The following is an 18,771-nucleotide window of genomic DNA, read 5'->3' as shown; positions in this document are numbered from 1 at the left end:
TTTCTTCTTCCTTTTCTTTCTTTTCTTCCCTATGTTAAAGATAATAAACAGCATTTGGTCATAACTATGAGATTCTCTCATACTTAGTGAAACCCGTCACAGATATAGTACTAAAGAAGAAGGTACTATCGAAGAAGTGATACTATAAACTAGTATACAAAGAAGAATGGCAAAAGGGGTGTATGTGATTGTTAAGCTTGGGGAGCAAGAGTTAACCTGATCACACAGGGCAGAAGGCAACGCTATTTAAGGCGTTGCAGATTCTGACAACAGAGATCTTCCCAAGCTAGAACCAAATCACAGATAACCGAAAGTGGGGACATACGTAACTCAACGTTACCAGACGCTACTATCAAACCGGATGTTAGTTCACGAGATAAACCAACACGGCAGCAGCAGAACTGAAAATCCCTCAAGACACCCAGGCAACGATATGTCGCGTTACAGCGATATCGGCCTAACAGGTGTGGGCCCCACGCTCAAACGCTGTTGACACAAAAGGAACGAGAATAGCAGTCAACTCAGAATAAGCTGCATCAACTGCAGAGTACCGAGTTACCTAATAGCGATGATCTATAGTGTGCAAGCCGGCCACACCCGAGTAGATAAACCGGAGTGACACCTCAAGGTTACACAGACCACCAAGTGGTATAACCGTATCATCATACGTCCTTGGAACATTAGCGTGACACAACGGAAGCGGGGTAAGGTGCCAGGCATAACCCTATGCAATGGCAATGGCAAGAATGGCTATTCATGACAGTATGCTCCTTTTAAATGACTGATTTCCACAGCAGTACTAAGATCGCCACATCCTAGACTAGAATCAAGTCGGAGAATTCGCAAAAGGAAGCCGGGCATCTAGGGACACGGAAGTCCACCGGGCTTTGCAGAATCGGAACAGAAGGAATAAGCCAACCATACGGGTCTAGACACAGCATGACTCCGCAGGCAAGAATTGTAGATCTCGATGCACCAACAACATCGTGACGTATAGGGGATCAACGGAATCCCTAGCATGAAAGCTTGTACATCTGATCAACATAAAACAAGGCCTTGAAGTGCAACGACAACTTCGTAAGGGCCTCGTGTCCACAGACAAGAGGAAGGTAAAAAAGAATGGGAATAACGAAAGGCAACCTCATCAACCGAGGGGCAGCACCAAGGATCTTAAGTGGGAATAAGTTGAGAACGCAGCTCAGTACCCGCAAAGGCAAAGGTTTTTCAACCTTGTTGTCCTCCCTAGTTATGGCATTGGTCATAGAAGTAAGAGCCAGGCCTGTAGGTTATAACAAACAACAATCGCTCAGTTCCATAGCCCATAAATCTGTTGCCTGCAAGATGCAGAAGGTCCCCTGAGAACTACCAAGTTCTGGTAACAAGTGTACACCAGAGTGGCTACTCAGTTGGCACAATCATCAATCGCCGCGACATAATCGCCTCCACAATAGCTAAGAACCCCCTGGGACATGGTTCGATGGATGTAAACGAACACGATTCCGGTTGTGGGAGAATAGACTAACATGTGTAATGGGGACTCATCATCGATCGGGTAATTGGTATATGACAACAGACAGCATGGAAACAAAGACGTGCAGGATCCGTAAAGAGTATTGGTGAAAGGGGAAAACAAGAAATTGGTAAAGTCAGCTTGTCAAACTTGGCAGTATTTCAGCACAAGATACAAGACTGGCCTGCACCACCATAGGCAGGACTTCGAAGAGGGACATCGTGTTTCTTTTAACGAGAAGAAAAACAACAAGATATTGTCCAAAAGAGAGAGGCAGAGAGTAGGCCCAAGTGAAGACACAAAGAGGTCGCAGAAAGGAGACATAGAGTAGTCGCAAGTAGACGTAACAGAGTCGAAGAAAGTAACAGGCAAGAGAGCTGTCCAAAGTAGAGGACACAGAACATGTCACAAGAAGTAGACGTATAGTGGTCGTAAGTAGACACAACAACAGCCGAAAGAAAATAGTCCGAACAGTGGCCTAACGCATTAGACACAACTGTGGCACGAAGACTAGACATAACTGTCAAGAAGTGGGACAGAAGCGAGCTGTTAACAAAGCGAGTAGACAGCAACTGTCAATACCCAGACAGACACGGGCTGTCAGCAAAGCGAGTAGATATAAACTATCAATACCCGGACAGACACGAGCTGTCGGCAATTATAACCCAGCAGGGGTCAAACGCAAGCACCATAGTGGTCAAAGAAGAGACACAAAAAAAGCAGTCGCCGATGGACACACGGTGTCACAAGGAAGAGGCATTAAGAGGTGTCAACCCAAAGAACAGACACGAGCTGTTCGTAGAACCAACGAGCTCAGCAAAGAACAGACACTAGCTGCTGATATCATATAAATAGACCCAACAGGAGTCAAAACAATTAGGCAAGAAATACAGACACAGAGGTCTAAAAACAGACATAAACTGTCCAAGAAATCCCACAAGAACTCAATAACATGCTTTGGCACAATGGCAGGTGTGTGAGTAAACTCAACAACAACACTTTATACACTCAGGTACCATGTTGTAACTCAAAGTAATCTGGGAGTTGGCAACATCATTGCTGCAAGCCAAAAGGTGCATAGCTGGTAGACATGGCTTTCTGGAAACCCCCGTTCAGATGTGGCAAGTTGTAACGACTGGTTGATGCGGGACCAAATGAACAGCTTATAAAATAAGGTAGTTGACCGCCCGTAAATCAACAGAAGATCGTACACTGCCTGGTTCCCGAGGACAAAGAATCGGAGAAGCCAACACTGAAGAAGTAGGGGCAATGAAGCCACGTGTGAGCATGCCATCCAGGTTTTGCTTGACAAGTTGCAAATTTAGATGTGCATCATCAGACGGAAGAGTATTGATATGTTCGGCAGTCGAGACAAGATTAACAGCATGACCTGCGTCTTGACAAGAGGTGGTTGAAGGTACACCATCCCGCAAGAACACCGGACGCAAATCATAATAACTGTCCGAACTGCATTCGGGATATCGCTTGTGCACTTGTTCTAGCCGTAGGTCATCCTGATCAACAGGATCGAGAACCTGCTCAGCGGTAGTGCGGTGAGCCCGCCGGTTCTCATTGCTTGCAGTGGAACGCAAAGCTTGAGACGACATTAGCCTAGAGGAACAAAGTGCTTCAACGAAATTAAAGGAGCTGGGACAGAGACAGTGCCATCAACTGACTGTCCACAGAAGAAGAGAAGTAGATTGAGAAATGGAATCAACTAAGAACCAGAAAGAGCCGAGTTATGACTAGCGGACGAAGAAGGTTGTGTAACAACAGCAGCGCTAGTATGATCATAGGAAGACGGGATATCGGCCGTAGTCGAGAGCCGGAACGAAAAGAAGAATAAGGTGTGCTAAAGAATAACAAAGAGTTGGAAGAATGTGTGAGTCTTTAAATGAAGCTTAACAAAATATTACGGATAGGGCCCAAGGAAACCATTAGGGTTCTAGAAAGCCAACGACTCAGGACAATGATAGGTTCCAGAGGTGGACAGTCAGGCCTGCGCGGATATACGGCCGGGAGGAGAGGATAGAACTCTCTAGGTCGTATGGTCGGTTTGAGGTAAAGAGGCACACTCAACTAATTGATCTTATAACACACGGAAGGGAATAAACAATCACAGGAACACTGAGGTAACGAAGACGACAGAAGGTACTGATGCAATGAAGGCTATCAAGAAACAAGTGATAATTAAAGATATAGTACTAAAGAAGAAGGTACTATCGAAGAAGTGATACTATAAACTAGTATACAAAGAAGAATGGCAAAAGGGGTGTATGTGATTGTTAAGCTTGGGGAGCAAGAGTTAACCTGATCACACAGGGCAGAAGGCAACGCTATTTAAGGCGTTGCAGATTCTGACAACAGAGATCTTCCCAAGCTAGAACCAAATCACAGATAACCGAAAGTGGGGACATACGTAACTCAACGTTACCAGACGCTACTATCAAACCGGATGTTAGTTCACGAGATAAACCAACACGGCAGCAGCAGAACTGAAAATCCCTCAAGACACCCAGGCAACGATATGTCGCGTTACAGCGATATCGGCCTAACAGGTGTGGGCCCCACGCTCAAACGCTGTTGACACAAAAGGAACGAGAATAGCAGTCAACTCAGAATAAGCTGCATCAACTGCAGAGTACCGAGTTACCTAATAGCGATGATCTATAGTGTGCAAGCCGGCCACACCCGAGTAGATAAACCGGAGTGACACCTCAAGGTTACACAGACCACCAAGTGGTATAACCGTATCATCATACGTCCTTGGAACATTAGCGTGACACAACGGAAGCGGGGTAAGGTGCCAGGCATAACCCTATGCAATGGCAATGGCAAGAATGGCTATTCATGACACTCCAAGACTCTTTAGTTCGCCTCTCCATTCTTCAAGACACTTTATGACAGCCAACAACTCTTTATCATGGATCTCGTAGTTGACTTCGGCGGGGCTCAGCTTCTTCGAGAAAAATGCAACGGGGCGGAGGCTTCCAGTCTCGTCGACCTGCGACAGCGTACCTCCCAGTGCCCATCCTGAGCAGTCGCACTCTACTATTGTAGGCCGTTCTTCATCCCACATTGCTAGCACGGGGGCTCTCATGAAGTCGTTCTTCAGCTTCTCAAAGGCTTGATTTTCTGTCTTGCTCCACTTCCACGGCTCTTCTTTCTTCGTAAGTCGAACTAGCGGCGCTGCAACTTCGCTGAATAACGGGATAAATTGGCGGTAAAAATTCGCAAAGCCAAGAAAACTGCGGACGCTTTTCACATTCGTCGGAGGCTGCCACTCGCGGATTGCAGCCACTTTAGCGGGATCAACTTTTATCCCCTCTCCGGCCTGGATGATAAAGCCCAGGTACTTCGTCTCGGTCACTGCAAACTCGCACTTGTTCAGGTCTAAACGTAGACCAGCATCGCCCAATCTCTCCAACACAAGGTTCACTTTTCTCATGTGGTCCTTGTGACTTCCGTCGGTGTAAATTAGTACATCGTCAAGGTACGCGGAACAAAAGTCGTCCAAATAGTCGCGGAGCGTGCTGTTGATGTATCGTTGAAACGTGGCGGGTGCTCCGGATAGTCCAAAGGGCGTAACTAGCCACTCGTATAGGCCGAACCTGGTCCGGAAAGCGGTTTTCCATTCGTCGCCTTCTGTGATTCGTATCTTGTGAAACGCGGCGCGGACATCGACCTTGGTAAAATAGCGTGCCTTGGCTAGCGCTCTCAGAGTTTCACTGATTAGCGGCAGCGGGTAACGATCTTTCTCGGTTATGTCGTTCAGTGCTCGATAGTCCACGCAGAATCGCAGACCGCCTCCGGGTTTCCGAACAAACAGGACAGGGGCGCCTCCGGGGGAGCTGCTAGCGCGAATCCATCCCTTGTCTAAGTGGTCTGCTAGCGTCTTGCGCAGAACCAATAATTCATCTCTCGACATGTTGTACAGGGGGCCCCATGGGACCTCTTTGTCTCGTCCTTGTTCGTCTTTCTTCATCTTTATAGCGTGGTCGATGCCTGGTCGGTTGGGCGGTAAATCTCCTTCGCCATCGTCTAGGAAAATCGGTGCTAAATGCTTGAGTTCCTGCGGGAGTCTCTCGGAAATCTGTTCTCTTGTGAGGCGGGCTTTCACTTCGAGGGCCTTGTTGATGTCTTGAATGGAGGCCGAAAACACTTGTAGCTTCTGTTTGCTCTTCCTTCCTCGTCGAATCTCTGCGGCAAAAACTGCTGCCATCACCATGCTTGCTTTGGGGGCGCCAGCGTGCGCTTCACGCCAGCCTTTCTCTCGGACAATAAGTCGGTCTCCTTGATCCTTGAAGGTAATCATTCGCTCTTTCGCGGAGTACACGACGTCGTTCTTCTCCATCCAGGGCTTTCCCAGGATCATGTCGTAGGCTAAATTCGGTATCACGTAACCGTAGACTCTCTCTTTGCGACCGTCGATATCAATGTCGCACACTGCAATTTCTGAAATCCATCTCTTCTTCGTGTCGTTTTCTGCAAGTAGTAGCTCTCTTCTCTTCACGGGGATACGCTGGAGACCCCGTCGCTTGACTAAACCTTCGTCAAATGCTGATGTTACCAAGCATCCAGTGTCGAGCAGTGCGTCACAATAAAAGAAGTTGTTGACGAAAGTCTCGATCAAAAACGGTGTGGAATGCATGTGGTTGACTGCATCAGCATGGACGATGTTGGTGCCGGTTTTCTTCTTGCGTCTTCTCTTCTTTAAACTCAGGGGCCGAAATTCGTCTGGGTCTACTCTTGTGTCCGCATCGTGTGGAACACTCTCGATAATCTCGTCCATCGGCTCTGAAACTTCTGGAATCATTGCATGGTTCATTCTCGCTGGTCGACGACTCGGGGCAAACTTCGGGCAGTCAAGAGACCGGTGGCCCGTGGCAAGGCAACGGAAACAGGCGTTGCCAGACTTTGCTTTCTCTTTTTCATCTGCAGATCTCCAAGGTGCACGGGGTTTGACGGGACGGGTGCGTTGGCATTCATTGCTCGGGAGCGGCGTGTGGAAGGCGTTGACACTCATTGTCACGTGTTCTTCATCATTGTCGGGGTGCGGTTGCTGGTCCACGACGCTCGGGGTTACAACTTTGGCGGACATTGTTTCTGCTTTCGTCTGGCTGTACCACGTCAAAGTCTTCGACGGGTCCTTGGAACTATATCCTGGTAGCGCTTCCACTCGTCCCGCTACTCTCTTTACTTTCTCAACCCATCTTGGGTAGTCGTCGTTGGGGAGGTTTTTGACTGTGAGGTATACCTGAAGTGTCGAGTTTATGGCGGAGTTCAGGTGTAAAATCTTAACGCGGTCGGGCCAGTCCAAACCTCCACATAAGCCAACTTGGTGCTCGAAATCTTGTAGGAAAGACACAAAACTCTGGTGACTTCCCATCTGTATAGCGCAGAGCTTCTGGCCTGCCTTCTGGATCGCGTCCTTGTCTTCAAACTGGTCGTTGATGTGCTGAAGAAAACTCTTCCAATCCCAATTGTGTATGGCGCCATCGGTGAACCATTGTTCTACTCTCGCTTGTTGCTCAGCGTGAATACTCATGAAAATGCTGAGACAAATTGCTTGGGAAGACCCGATGACGTGAGCTGCGATTTGCGCGCGGACCTTCAACTGTTTAAAATATCTGGGGAAGGACAAAAGCTTTCCATCCCACTCTGGCCACGGTGCGTTGTAGCGGTGGTTAATCATCGGTTGTGAAGGTGGTAGGGCAAGTGCAGGCGCGGGAGGAGCCGGGGCTTGTAGTTTCGCGTGGTTCTGTAGTATCATCTGGACTATTGCGAGTTGCTGAGGCGTAAATACTTCTAATCCTGGGGTATTGGTGGGCTGCTCCTGTTGGGAGTCGCGGGGTAGCCCGGACAGAACATCTTCTGTTTTGTCGTTCATCGTTAAAGTATGCTATCTCACGGCAGGCTTCTAAGAGAACATAAGGGGTAATGAAGCTTCCTCACAAGCTTCTAAGACAACAAGGGGTCATGAAGCTTCCTAACAAGCTTCTAAGACAACAAGGGGTAGTGAAGCTTCCTCACAAGCTTCTAAGACAACAAGGGGTAGTGAAGCTTCCTCACAAGCTTCTAAGATAAAAAAAATGGATGTTAAAGATAATATGTGACGGGTTGTCTAAGTACGGAGAAAACTCATAGTTAGGTCCAATGCTGTTTATTATCTTTAACATAGGGAAGAAAAGAAAGAAAAGGAAGAAGAAAATCCAAACTAAAGATGGGGGAACTGGCTCTGCTTTATAGGCGTTCGACAATCCAGTTGTGTGCGCCCCACCAGGGCAACCAGCCCTATGACCCCTGTACAATAAAAGTGGAGCAACACCCGTGCACATAAAAGTGGGTCCCGACCCCTGTGACACAAAAAGTGGGTCGCACCCTGGTCGACTAAAAGTGGGTCCACAAACCCTAACCCGAAAGTGGACCCAACTTCAAATCACACAAAAAGTGGGTCAACATGGATCAGCCCAAAGATGATCCAACATCGGGTCCACGACCCGTAACAGAGCCAGGCCTATAAGTGATGACATAACGGTACTCGCTCAGTTCCATAGCCCACCTCGCTTGCCGTCTGTTCATGGCCGGAATTTGCTTAAGAACGGCTAAATTCCGATGGTCCGTCAATACCAGAACAGGTTTTTCCAGACTTTCAACCATGAATCGCCACGACTTTAGAGACTCCACAATGGCTAACAACTCCTTGTCACCTACGCCGTAGTTACACTGGGCAGGATTCATTTTTTGAGAGAAATAGGCCACGGGGTGTAGTAGAAGCCCCTTGTCAGTCGGGTGGTATTGAGACATGACGGCAGATATTACACGGTCAGACGCGTCTGTTTCAATAACAGTGTCCAACAGGTAATCAAAGTGCTTGAGGATAGGTTCAGAGCAGAAAAGGTCCTTCAGGGTGTGAAATGCTGCCTCACATTCAGAGGACCAGACAAAAGATTGCGTCTTTTTAGTCAACTCGAAGAGAGGTGTGCAGATTCTAGAGAAGTCACGGATGAACCTCCTATAGAAATTGGCAAAACCCAAAAAGGACTGGACTCCCTTAACAGTTCGGGGAGCCTCCCACTCACGGACAGCCGCAACTTTAGCGGGGTCCATCTTCAGAGCATCGGCTGAAATAACAAAGCCAACAAAGGTAGTTTCAGTCTTGTCGAATTCGCATTTTTCACCCTTGACAAACAGACTGGCCTGCGCTAATTTTAGCAGGACTTTGCGCACATGAACATCATGTTCCTCTTGGTTCAGAGAGAACACCAGGATATCATCCAAGTAACAGACACAGAATATGTCCAAATACTCCGACAAGACCTCGCTGACATATTTCTGACACGTGGCAGGAGCATTGGTGAGCCCAAACGGCATCACATTGTACTCAAAAATGCCATATCGAGTTCTGAAAGCTGTCTTGTATTCATCACCTTTCTTGATGCGAATCAAGTGGTACGCGGCTCTCAGATCCAGCTTTGTAAAAATGTTTCCCGTAGCCGCCGTGCGCAGTGATTCATTGATCCGAGGCAGAGGAGTTACGTCTTTGATGGTGATATCATTGACGGCTCGGAAATCAACACAGAATCGTAAACTGCCTGGCTTCCTAGCAAAAAGAATCGGGGAAGCCAGCGGCGAAGAGGAAGAGGAAATAAAGCCTTTAGCAAGCATGCCATCTAGATATTTTTTGACAGCCTGCAACTCGAGTGGAGTCATATCGTACAGCGGGGCCTTGGGGTATTTCGCATCGGGAACGAAGTTAATCGCATGATCAATGTCCCGGTGAGGTGGTAGTTGATCAGCACCTTCTCGAGAGAACAGAGGAAGTAGGTCATGGTATTTCTTCGGGATGCGTTCAAGGAGCCGTGCATGCTCTTGTTCCGGAGTTAGGTCCTCCTGATTGAGATAATCCAGGACTTCCTGAGCGGTGACACGATAAATCTGTAGTTTCTCAGCTTTGGCAAAGCGATGCAAAGCCTGAGACGACACCGTCACACAGGAACAAGACACAGCTGACGATTGTGCAATAAAAGAAGGAAGGGGTGAAGTGGCTGAAGCAGGAGCAGATCCCTCAATCTGACTGCCAGCGGTAGAAGCAATATTTTTGTCGTTTTTTGTATAAGAAAAATCAAACGAAGCGCCAGAATCAGTAGAAGCAGTCGAAACAGAAGAAGAAGAAGAAGAAGAATCAGAAGCTGCCACAGCATTGCCATCGGCGGTAGAAGTAACCGATATCTTGAGCGTATTGGAAGGCCAAGAAATTTCCGGGTTATGGGCGTCGAGCCAGCATTTCCCCAGGATGATGTGGTAGCCCCCAAGCTTCGTGATTTGAAAAACCAAAGTTTCTGAATAATTAGGAAAAGAGAGGGACAAAGGAACTTGGTGGGTCACTTTACCCGCAGCAGTTTCACTACCATCAACAACATGGAGCGACTCGGCTCTGGCCTTGAGAACAGTAGGAATCTGATGCCTTGCTATAAATTCAGAATCCACAAAACAAGTTGTTGATCCCGAATCCACCATAGCGTAGGCCTCAATGGAATTATTCACTGTCACAGGAATAACCAGAGGGGGAGAGTTACCATAATCGATAGCATTATCAAGAGAACAAGTGCTGATTCTCAAGAGACCCTCATCAGCAGCGTCAGGGCTAGCCAGGACCAGAGGGGAATGGGTCGGTAGCCCTTCTAGTTTTTTGACGCATCAGGCGCAGGGGCCGTCGAGGGAGCCCGGGTAGAAGTGGAGGGAGAAGGGACAGTAGCTGTTACGGGTTGAGAACCCGTGGTTGGATCAGACAGAGCTGATCCAGTGCTTTCGAATGCAGGTCGTTTCACCGAATTTGGACAAGGTTTCGGATGAACTTCGGCAACTCTTCGGAGGCTTCGGAGAGCTCGGACCGGGTCGGACTTGAGGTCCGTGGGTAGGATTCGCCTAATCCGGCAGGATGCAAAAAGGTCCGAAGTGTTCCGAGGGAAACTGAGGGATTCCGACGGGATCGGAGTTAACCTCGAGTTATCGCCGAAAACTCGGACATAAGGAGCTCACGGAGGGATATTGAGCCGATCGGGAACTTGCATTTGTAAGCACAAAAATGTCTATATAGTAGACCCAAATCCGCTGTTTAGTTTAGTCTTTCTTCTACCTTTTTCTCTCCATCAAAAGATAATAAACAGCATTCTGGTCATAACTGCAAGACTCTCTTGTACTTAGTGAACCGCTCACATATTATCTTTTGATCCTTTATTGTTTCTTAGAAGTTTGTGAGGAAACTTCATTGCCCCCTATTGTTTCTTAGAAGTTTGTGAGGAAACTTCATTGCCCCCTATTGTTTCTTAGAAGTTTGTGAGGAAACTTCATCACCCCCTATTGTTTCTTAGAAGTTTGTGAGGAAACTTCATCACCCTCCTACCGTGCCATACTTGACGAATGAAGTACGGCATCACATCAAGCCCCCGCAGTACAAGCCCCGTACAGCCACCCTCGCCCTCATTCTGGTCCGCATCCGAAGACAACGCGTCCCCTATACGCCGTCGAGCCAGAATGAGTAACGACAAGATGGAAGATGTTCTGGCTGGACTTGCGCTTGACCAGCCTGGCCCCTCCCGGCAACAAGCCGAGGCGCCCCCACAGCAGAGTTCAGACACCCCAGGATTGGAGGTGTTCACCCCGGAGCAACTAAGAGTGATCCAGATGTTGCTACGAAGCCAAGTCCTGTTACAGGCAACCGCCCCCCCGGCACCTGCACCTGCCCCGGTAGCCCCTACCCCGGCGCCAGTACGTACCCCGGGCCCCTTCGCCCCGATGATCGACCATCGGTACAACGCAAAATGGCCGGAGTGGGACGGAAAGACAGCGTCGTTCCCGCGATTCTTCAAACAGTTGAAGGCCCGAGCTCAGATCGAATCACAAGTCGTTGGCTCCTCCCAGGCAATTTGCCTAAGTGTTTTCATGGCCATTCCCACAGAGCAACAGGCCAGAGTTGAACAGTGGTTCACTGACGGAGCCACTCATGGTTGGGATTGGGACGCCTACCTTGGCCATATCCATGACCAATTCGAAGACAAGGAGGCTATTCAGAAGGCGGGTCAAAAGCTTTTGACCATGCAGATGGGAAACCATCAGAGTTTTATATCGTTCTTGCAGGATTTCGAGCATCAAGTTGGCCTTTGTGGAGGTTTAGATTGGCCAGACCGTGTGAAGATCATGTACCTGAATTCCGCTATCAACCAAACGTTACAGGTACACCTCACGGCAAAAAACCTCCCCAACGATGATTACCCGCGTTGGGTTGAGAAGGTGAAGATGGTGGCTGGCCGAGTGGAAGCGTTGCCAGGATACCGGTCGAAGGACACGTCCAAGACCTCGACGTGGTACGCGAAAACTAGAGGTGGAGCAAGGTTCGCCGAAGTGGTGACCCCAAGTGTCGCAAATCAGCAGACGCGAATCGACAACGACGGAGACACCATGATGACAGGTGTCAACGCCCTCCAAGGCCGCGCCTCGAACAACTATGGACAACGCCCCCGAAAGTCCCGCGCCCCTTGGAGAACCCCGGCGGAGATAGAAACCGCTAGATCCAGCAACGCTTGTTTCCGCTGTCTTGCCAAGGGCCACCGATCCTTCGAATGCCCCAAGTTTGCCCCGGCCCGTGCGCCCGCAAGAGTGAACCGCACGACAATCCAACAAGCCCCCGAATCGATGGATGATGTGGCCGATGACCTTTCCGACGACGAGGAAAAAGAGTAGACTCTGGGAAAAGTCGCCCCCAGGGTCATAAGAAGAAGAGCCCCAACAATTGCGATGTTCCGCTCGATGTATTTAAAGATTTACACTCCACTCCGTTCCTAATTGAAGCATTTATTAACAATTCCTTTTACTGTGATGCTTTATTTGACAGTGGATGCCTTGTAACATCGGCGTTCAACGAGACTTTGGTGAGAAAGAAAGGGCTCCAGCGCATCCCGATAAGAAGACGGGAACTCAAGTTAGCCGAAAACGACGAAAAAAAAAGATGGATCTCAGAGATGGCGTTCTGCGATCTAGATATTGACGGCCGGACAGAAAGAATTTTCGGGTACGTCATCCCGAACCTAGCATACGACATGATTTTGGGAAAACCCTGGATGGAAAGGAATGACGTTGTCTACCTGGCGAAAGAACGAGTCATACGCCTCGGAAGCGAAGAAGATGCCCAAGTTGTGAGAGAAAAAGGATGGCTCGACGCCCATATAACAACCACAAAAGCGAGCATGGTGATGGCATCCGTCTTTGCTGCAGAAATCCGGCGCAGCAAGAAAAAGAATGAAGACATAGAGGTTTTTGCTGCCACCATCGAAGACATCAACAAGGCATTGCAAGTAAAACCTCGTGTTACCCTACAAGAGATCGACAAACGACTGCCTAGCGAACTCAAACACTTGGCAGAAGTGTTTTTAGACGACGAAAAGGACGACCAACCCCCGAACCGCCCCGGAATAGACCACGCTATCAACCTGACGAAAGACAAACAAGGGCGAGAGAACGAAGTCCCGTGGGGTCCCTTGTACAGCATGTCCCGCGACGAGCTGTTAGTCTTACGGAAAACCCTCTCGGACCATCTGGACAGGAATTGGATTCGAGCCAGCAGCTCTCCCGGCGGCGCGCCTGTTCTTTTCGCACGTAAGCCTGGAGGAGGGTTGCGCTTTTGCGTTGACTACCGCGGCATTAACGCCATTACTGAAAAAGACCGATACCCGCTTCCTTTGATCAGTGAGACACTACGAGCGTTGTCTAAGGCGAAGTACTTCACAAAGGTCGATGTTCGTGCCGCTTTCCACAAGATTCGCATAAAAGAGGGAGATGAATGGAAAACGGCCTTCCGCACACGTTTTGGACTTTTTGAATGGCTGGTGACGCCTTTTGGACTCACCGGAGCCCCTGCAACCTTTCAACGGTATATCAATTCAACCCTGCAAGAATATTTGGACGACTTCTGCTCCGCGTATATTGACGACGTCCTGATTTACACCGACGGCACCTACGCAGACCACATGGAAAAAGTTAACCTCGTCATCAAGAAATTGGGAAATGCAGGTCTCCGTTTAGACATCGACAAGTGCGAATTCGCAGTTTTTGAAACAAAGTACCTAGGTTTCATCATCCAAGCAGGCAAAGGTGTCAAAGTCGACCCAGCAAAGGTCGCTGCCATACGAGAATGGACACCACCCACCAATGTCAAGGGCGTTCGAAGTTTTATAGGATTCGCAAATTTTTACCGCCAGTTTATCGATTCCTTCAGCGACGTGGCGGCTCCACTAGTCAGGCTAACGAAGAAAGGCACCGCATGGACCTGGGGCCCAGTCGAAGAACGAGCTTTCGAGACGCTGAAGAACCTTTTTATTACCGCCCCGGTTCTGGCGATGTGGGACGAAGACAGGAAGACGATCGTGGAATGCGACTGTTCTGGATGGGCCCTGGGAGGAACTCTATCCCAAGTGGACGACGAAGGCGAACTGCGCCCAGTAGCATTCTTTTCCAAGAAGCTGTCCCCTGCCGAGGTCAACTATGAGATTCACGACAAAGAGCTCCTGGCAGTTGTGAAGTGCTTGGAAGAGTGGAGGGGCGAATTGAAGAGTCTTGGCGCCCCCTTCAAAATATTGACCGACCACAAGAACCTGCAATACTTTATGACGACACGGAAACTTTCAGAGCGGCAGGTTCGGTGGTCCCAGAAGCTTTCAGAATACGACTTCCAGCTTGAGTTCCGATCAGGAAGCAAAAGTGGTAAACCCGACGCCCTGAGCAGACGAGAACAAGACATTCCTCAAGGCGAAGACGACGACAGGTTAAAATCTCGGATCATGAGACTTGTCAAGGACCATTGGGTGTCACCAGATGCAGCAGTAATGATGACCCCGGCCCACGTTACCCAACCCGCGGACCGGATCCCTAACGGTGCGCAGCTTTTCGCGCAACTCCACCTGCAGGAACTATGGGATACAGCTAAGACGAAGGATTCGGATATTGCACTCATGTACCAAGCGTTGGCCAGTGGCGAACGAAGTTTTCCTCCTACCATCTCGAGAAAAGTCACGATCTCTATAGCGGAATGCGAGTTCGACGAGCGCGGCGCTCTAGTATATCGGCACAAACTGTTCGTGCCTGACTGGGAACCATTGCGAACTGCGCTGATCCAGAAAACACACGACTCACATGTCACAGGACACCCAGGTCGAGACGGCACGCTTGCGATTCTGTCCCGGGAATTCTTTTGGCCTGGCATTTCAAGAGAGGTGCGCCAATTCTGCGCCAATTGTGACGTGTGTGGACGATCCAAAGTATGGCGAGAAAGAAAGAAGGGACTCTTACGACCACTGCCTATCCCTGAACGACCACACTCGGAACTCGGTATCGATTTTATGACGGAACTACCTGCACGAAAGACTGGCGACCCACGATACTTGATGGTCATTGTGGACCGACTTACTGGAGCTGTCAGCTTGGAGGCCATGACAACTATGGCAGCCGAAAAGTGTGCAGAGCGGTTCGTACACTGCCACTGGAAACACCACGGCTTCCCTCACGCCTTAACATCAGACCGTGGAAGCAATTGGACGAGCGAATTTTGGACCAAGTTGTGCGAACTGACAGGGATCGAACAGAGACTGTCAACTGCCTTCCACCCAGAAACCGACGGAGCGACAGAAAGGATGAACCAGGAAGTGTTGGCCTACCTACGAGCATTCATTACTTATTCACAATACGACTGGCCCGACCTGCTACCATCCGCTATGTTAGCAATCAACAACCGAAACACTTCGACAGGAATGAGCCCCTTTTTCCTCACGCACGGCTACCATGTCAGTCCAATTCAGCAGGTCATCGCCGATCAGGCTCTTCACGGAGTTTTGGAGGCCACAGATGCGGAGAAGTTCGTTCAAAAGCTACGCGAAGGTTGGGAACTGGCACAAGCAGCAATGGCCACCCGTCAACAGGAAATGGAAGACCAGGCAAACAGATCACGTGGTGCCCAGGAACGCTTCGAAGTGGGTGACCTTGTATGGTTAAAACTCAAAAATATCAGCACTCCGCAACTGTTGAAGAAGCTTGCTTGGGCCAATGCCAAGTACCGCGTCACGAAAGTGGTTTCTCCCCATGTGGTCGAGCTTGATGTACCAACAAACATCCATCCCCGCTTCCATGTCGACCTCCTTAAACGAGCACCGAACAACCCGTTGCCCTCCCAAGAAACAGACGATGCCCAGCCTCCACACATTGAAGAGAACGACTACGGCGAGCCTGAATTTTTAGTCGAACAAATCCTGAGAAGTCGACGAAGACGCATTGGAAGGGGATTTCGAAGAGAACTACTCGTTAAATGGGTTGGATACGCAGAGCCCGATTGGAGACCACGAGCCGATTTTGAGGAGACTGAAGCACTGGACGCCTTTGAAGCGAAGTTTGGAGACGACGATGACGTTGGTGAACCAGAAGCCGGTGCGAGGACAGGGCCGCCCACACAGAGGAGAAGAGGGGGGTAATGTTACGGGTTGAGAACCCGTGGTTGGATCAGACAGAGCTGATCCAGTGCTTTCGAATGCAGGTCGTTTCACCGAATTTGGACAAGGTTTCGGATGAACTTCGGCAACTCTTCGGAGGCTTCGGAGAGCTCGGACCGGGTCGGACTTGAGGTCCGTGGGTAGGATTCGCCTAATCCGGCAGGATGCAAAAAGGTCCGAAGTGTTCCGAGGGAAACTGAGGGATTCCGACGGGATCGGAGTTAACCTCGAGTTATCGCCGAAAACTCGGACATAAGGAGCTCACGGAGGGATATTGAGCCGATCGGGAACTTGCATTTGTAAGCACAAAAATGTCTATATAGTAGACCCAAATCCGCTGTTTAGTTTAGTCTTTCTTCTACCTTTTTCTCTCCATCAAAAGATAATAAACAGCATTCTGGTCATAACTGCAAGACTCTCTTGTACTTAGTGAACCGCTCACAGTAGCTGCGCGAAGAGCAAGGTTGTTTTTGGGGCAAGCCTTTAGCATGTGGTCCTTTGCGCCACACTTCCAACAAACACCCTTTGCCATTTTGCCGTCAGCAGTCTTACGGAAGGGTAGACCGTTGGCATCGGGACCTGCAGGGGTACCCTTAGCTGGCTTGGTGTTGGGGACAGCTTTTTGGGCGCCAGCATTTCTCGAACGAGAATCTTGCTGAAAGGGGACCACACCAGGAGGCGGTTGGATTTTCCCGTTGTTTCCCCGGGTTCGGTTGTTGATCGTATTGTCCAGCGTGTTGCAGAAATTAGCGAACTGATCAAGCGTTCCCTTAGGGGCAGGATAGGTGTTCCAAGCCAGAGCGTCCTGTATGTGGGGCTTGAGGCCTCGCTGAAATAGTGCAATGGTGAAATCAGCGTCGGCCCAACCGAGTTTCTTCAACAGCGTTGTAAAAGCAGAGTGATAGGCAGTACAAGTACCTGTCTGCTTTAAGTCGAAGATCTGCTGGGTCGCAGTCATGCGCCAGTCAGGGTCATCGAAAGCCTCAGCTAACGATTTCATAAAATCGTCGTACGTTTCAAAGTTCATGTGTCCAGTGGCCGGGTCCATCCGAGGCATGGCCCAATCCAGAGCGCCATCTCTAAGGTAGGAGAAGGCAGTCATCAGCTTGCGCTGCTCCGTGCGGTGGTGCTTGGGTGCAGCAGCAAATTTGACCGCAAGTTGCCTCTGGAACGCCTGGAAGCCTTGCTGATTGCCATCATAGGGCACGACATCAAGATGCTTGTCGGCCTCTTTCAACGGATCGGCATCCTCTTCCCGTTTGACTCGGGGAAGAGACTCAAGGGAGTTGAAGCGGGCTTCAGCGCCAGCCTGGAACGCAGCCCAGTAAACCTGAGCCGCATCAGGAACAGAGCCAACGGGGATGGGCGGGGCACCATCGTCGGTGCGCAGACCAGACATGTAAGCCGCCACAATAGCCATTTTGATCTCAGCACTGAACTCCCTAGGAAGGGCACCGAGATGCCAGTTCTCAGGAGTTCGGTCAGGAATCGACAGGAGGAACGTATTGAGATGCTCGATCATTTCGCGAGTGAGGGCCATTGCGAGTTGAAACGTAATAGAGAGGGAAAAATAAATGAGGAGAGAAAAAAGTGCCAAAGAGAGCCAAAGTTGTAATAGCGTCGGGTCTTCAAATGAAGCTTAACAAAATATTACGGATAGGGCCCGAAGAAAGGATTAGGGTTCCGGGTACAGCCAACGACTCGGGACAATGATAGGTTCCTGAGGTGGACAGTCGGGCCTGTGGAGGAAGACGTCAGTTAGACAGAGTGCTAAGACGTATGGTCGGTTGAGATGAAGAGGCAACACACAACTTAGATGGCTATTCTGAGAATAGAGCGGCACAAAGAGGAAGGAGGAGGAACAATCACACACTTCAAAGAAGAAGAAAGGTTGAACTGCAAAGAAAGCAAGAACAGAATGGTATAAAGAAGAAGAAGACGGTAAGCAAGTGCATGTGATTGTTAAGCTTGGAGAACAAGAGTAAACCTGATCAACTCAGTGTAAGGGGCCAAGTCGTAAAAGGACGTAGAAGGGCAGAAACAGATATATTGCGATGGAGAGAAGAAGAAAGAACTAACTAAAACTAGGAGAGAGCAGCAGCTCTTTATACTGCCTGGGTAGAACAACTGAGGCCTACCTGATTGACCCAAACGTGGTGAGTCATCGGGCGTTCGGATCAAGGCCGGTTGGGCCACTTGTATTCGGACCGTCAGTAGTCGGGCCTTTGCGGACTCGGACCACCGACACTCGAACCACCGTTGCTCAAGCCACACCGGCTTCAACTCGGGCAATCAGGCAAAGCCTTGACCCGGGTCTCCCAGACCCTAACATCAGCCTCCTTCTCTTTCTTCCCATCCTCCCATGGCCGTGTAACACAAAAAAAGAAAACAACAGGAAGGTGGACACCAACTGAAAACAACAAAGGGAATAGCAAACAACAAGCAACTAATCATCGGTAAACGACAACAGAACGAACAAGGAGTGGAACAGACAGTGGAGAAACAAAAAAAATGTCAAAGGAAAGGGAAATAGACCCTGTGCAACAACCGTGGAACTCGCAGCTCCTTCAATCAAACTTCGGACTCAAGCAGTCCTCTCGCCACGGCACTCACACCTCAACGTCGGCAGTCTCCTGCGCTCGCAAGAATTCTTCTAAAGCAGCCGTTTCTTCCAGCGCCTCTGTAGGTTCCCAAGTGGGATCTCGCCAACCAACCCATTTCACCAAG

General features: G+C 49.5%; 5 protein-coding genes across 5 annotated transcripts; 2 read left to right on the top strand and 3 right to left on the bottom strand.

Moving 5' to 3' along the window:
• Window positions 1–4,358: 4,358 nt before the first annotated feature.
• BROUX77_008220 (uncharacterized protein) lies at window positions 4,359–7,400 on the bottom strand (the record flags this gene model as incomplete). Its single annotated transcript, XM_073753401.1, has 2 exons — window positions 4,359–5,603; window positions 5,790–7,400. The coding sequence occupies 2 exons, from the start codon at window positions 7,398–7,400 to the stop codon at window positions 4,359–4,361; spliced, it is 2,856 nt and encodes a 951-aa protein (XP_073601547.1).
• A 575-nt stretch (window positions 7,401–7,975) lies between these two features.
• On the bottom strand, window positions 7,976–10,584 carry BROUX77_008219 (uncharacterized protein; the record flags this gene model as incomplete). Its single annotated transcript, XM_073753400.1, has 3 exons — window positions 7,976–10,157; window positions 10,208–10,438; window positions 10,553–10,584. 3 exons carry the CDS (start codon window positions 10,582–10,584, stop codon window positions 7,976–7,978), a joined length of 2,445 nt encoding a protein of 814 aa, XP_073601546.1.
• Window positions 10,585–10,933: 349 nt separating this feature from the next.
• BROUX77_008218 (uncharacterized protein) lies at window positions 10,934–12,253 on the top strand (the record flags this gene model as incomplete). The annotated part of the gene is made up of 1 exon (XM_073753399.1): window positions 10,934–12,253. One exon carries the CDS (start codon window positions 10,934–10,936, stop codon window positions 12,251–12,253), a length of 1,320 nt encoding a protein of 439 aa, XP_073601545.1.
• Window positions 12,254–12,756: 503 nt separating this feature from the next.
• BROUX77_008217 (uncharacterized protein) lies at window positions 12,757–16,026 on the top strand (the record flags this gene model as incomplete). The annotated part of the gene is made up of 1 exon (XM_073753398.1): window positions 12,757–16,026. One exon carries the CDS (start codon window positions 12,757–12,759, stop codon window positions 16,024–16,026), a length of 3,270 nt encoding a protein of 1,089 aa, XP_073601544.1.
• A 68-nt stretch (window positions 16,027–16,094) lies between these two features.
• Window positions 16,095–17,584, bottom strand: BROUX77_008216 (uncharacterized protein; the record flags this gene model as incomplete). The annotated part of the gene is made up of 2 exons (XM_073753397.1): window positions 16,095–16,195; window positions 16,480–17,584. The coding sequence occupies 2 exons, from the start codon at window positions 17,582–17,584 to the stop codon at window positions 16,095–16,097; spliced, it is 1,206 nt and encodes a 401-aa protein (XP_073601543.1).
• Between the last annotated feature and the right edge of the window lie 1,187 nt (window positions 17,585–18,771).

The sequence above is a fragment of the Berkeleyomyces rouxiae genome (assembly GCF_048999995.1).
Source record: "Berkeleyomyces rouxiae strain 22BRR77 chromosome Unknown BrBRR77_ptg000015l, whole genome shotgun sequence".
Classification (NCBI taxonomy): Eukaryota; Fungi; Ascomycota; class Sordariomycetes; order Microascales; family Ceratocystidaceae; genus Berkeleyomyces; species Berkeleyomyces rouxiae.
The sequence above is the reverse complement of the archived record's forward strand: the minus strand, read 5'-3'. Positions and strand labels throughout refer to the sequence as shown.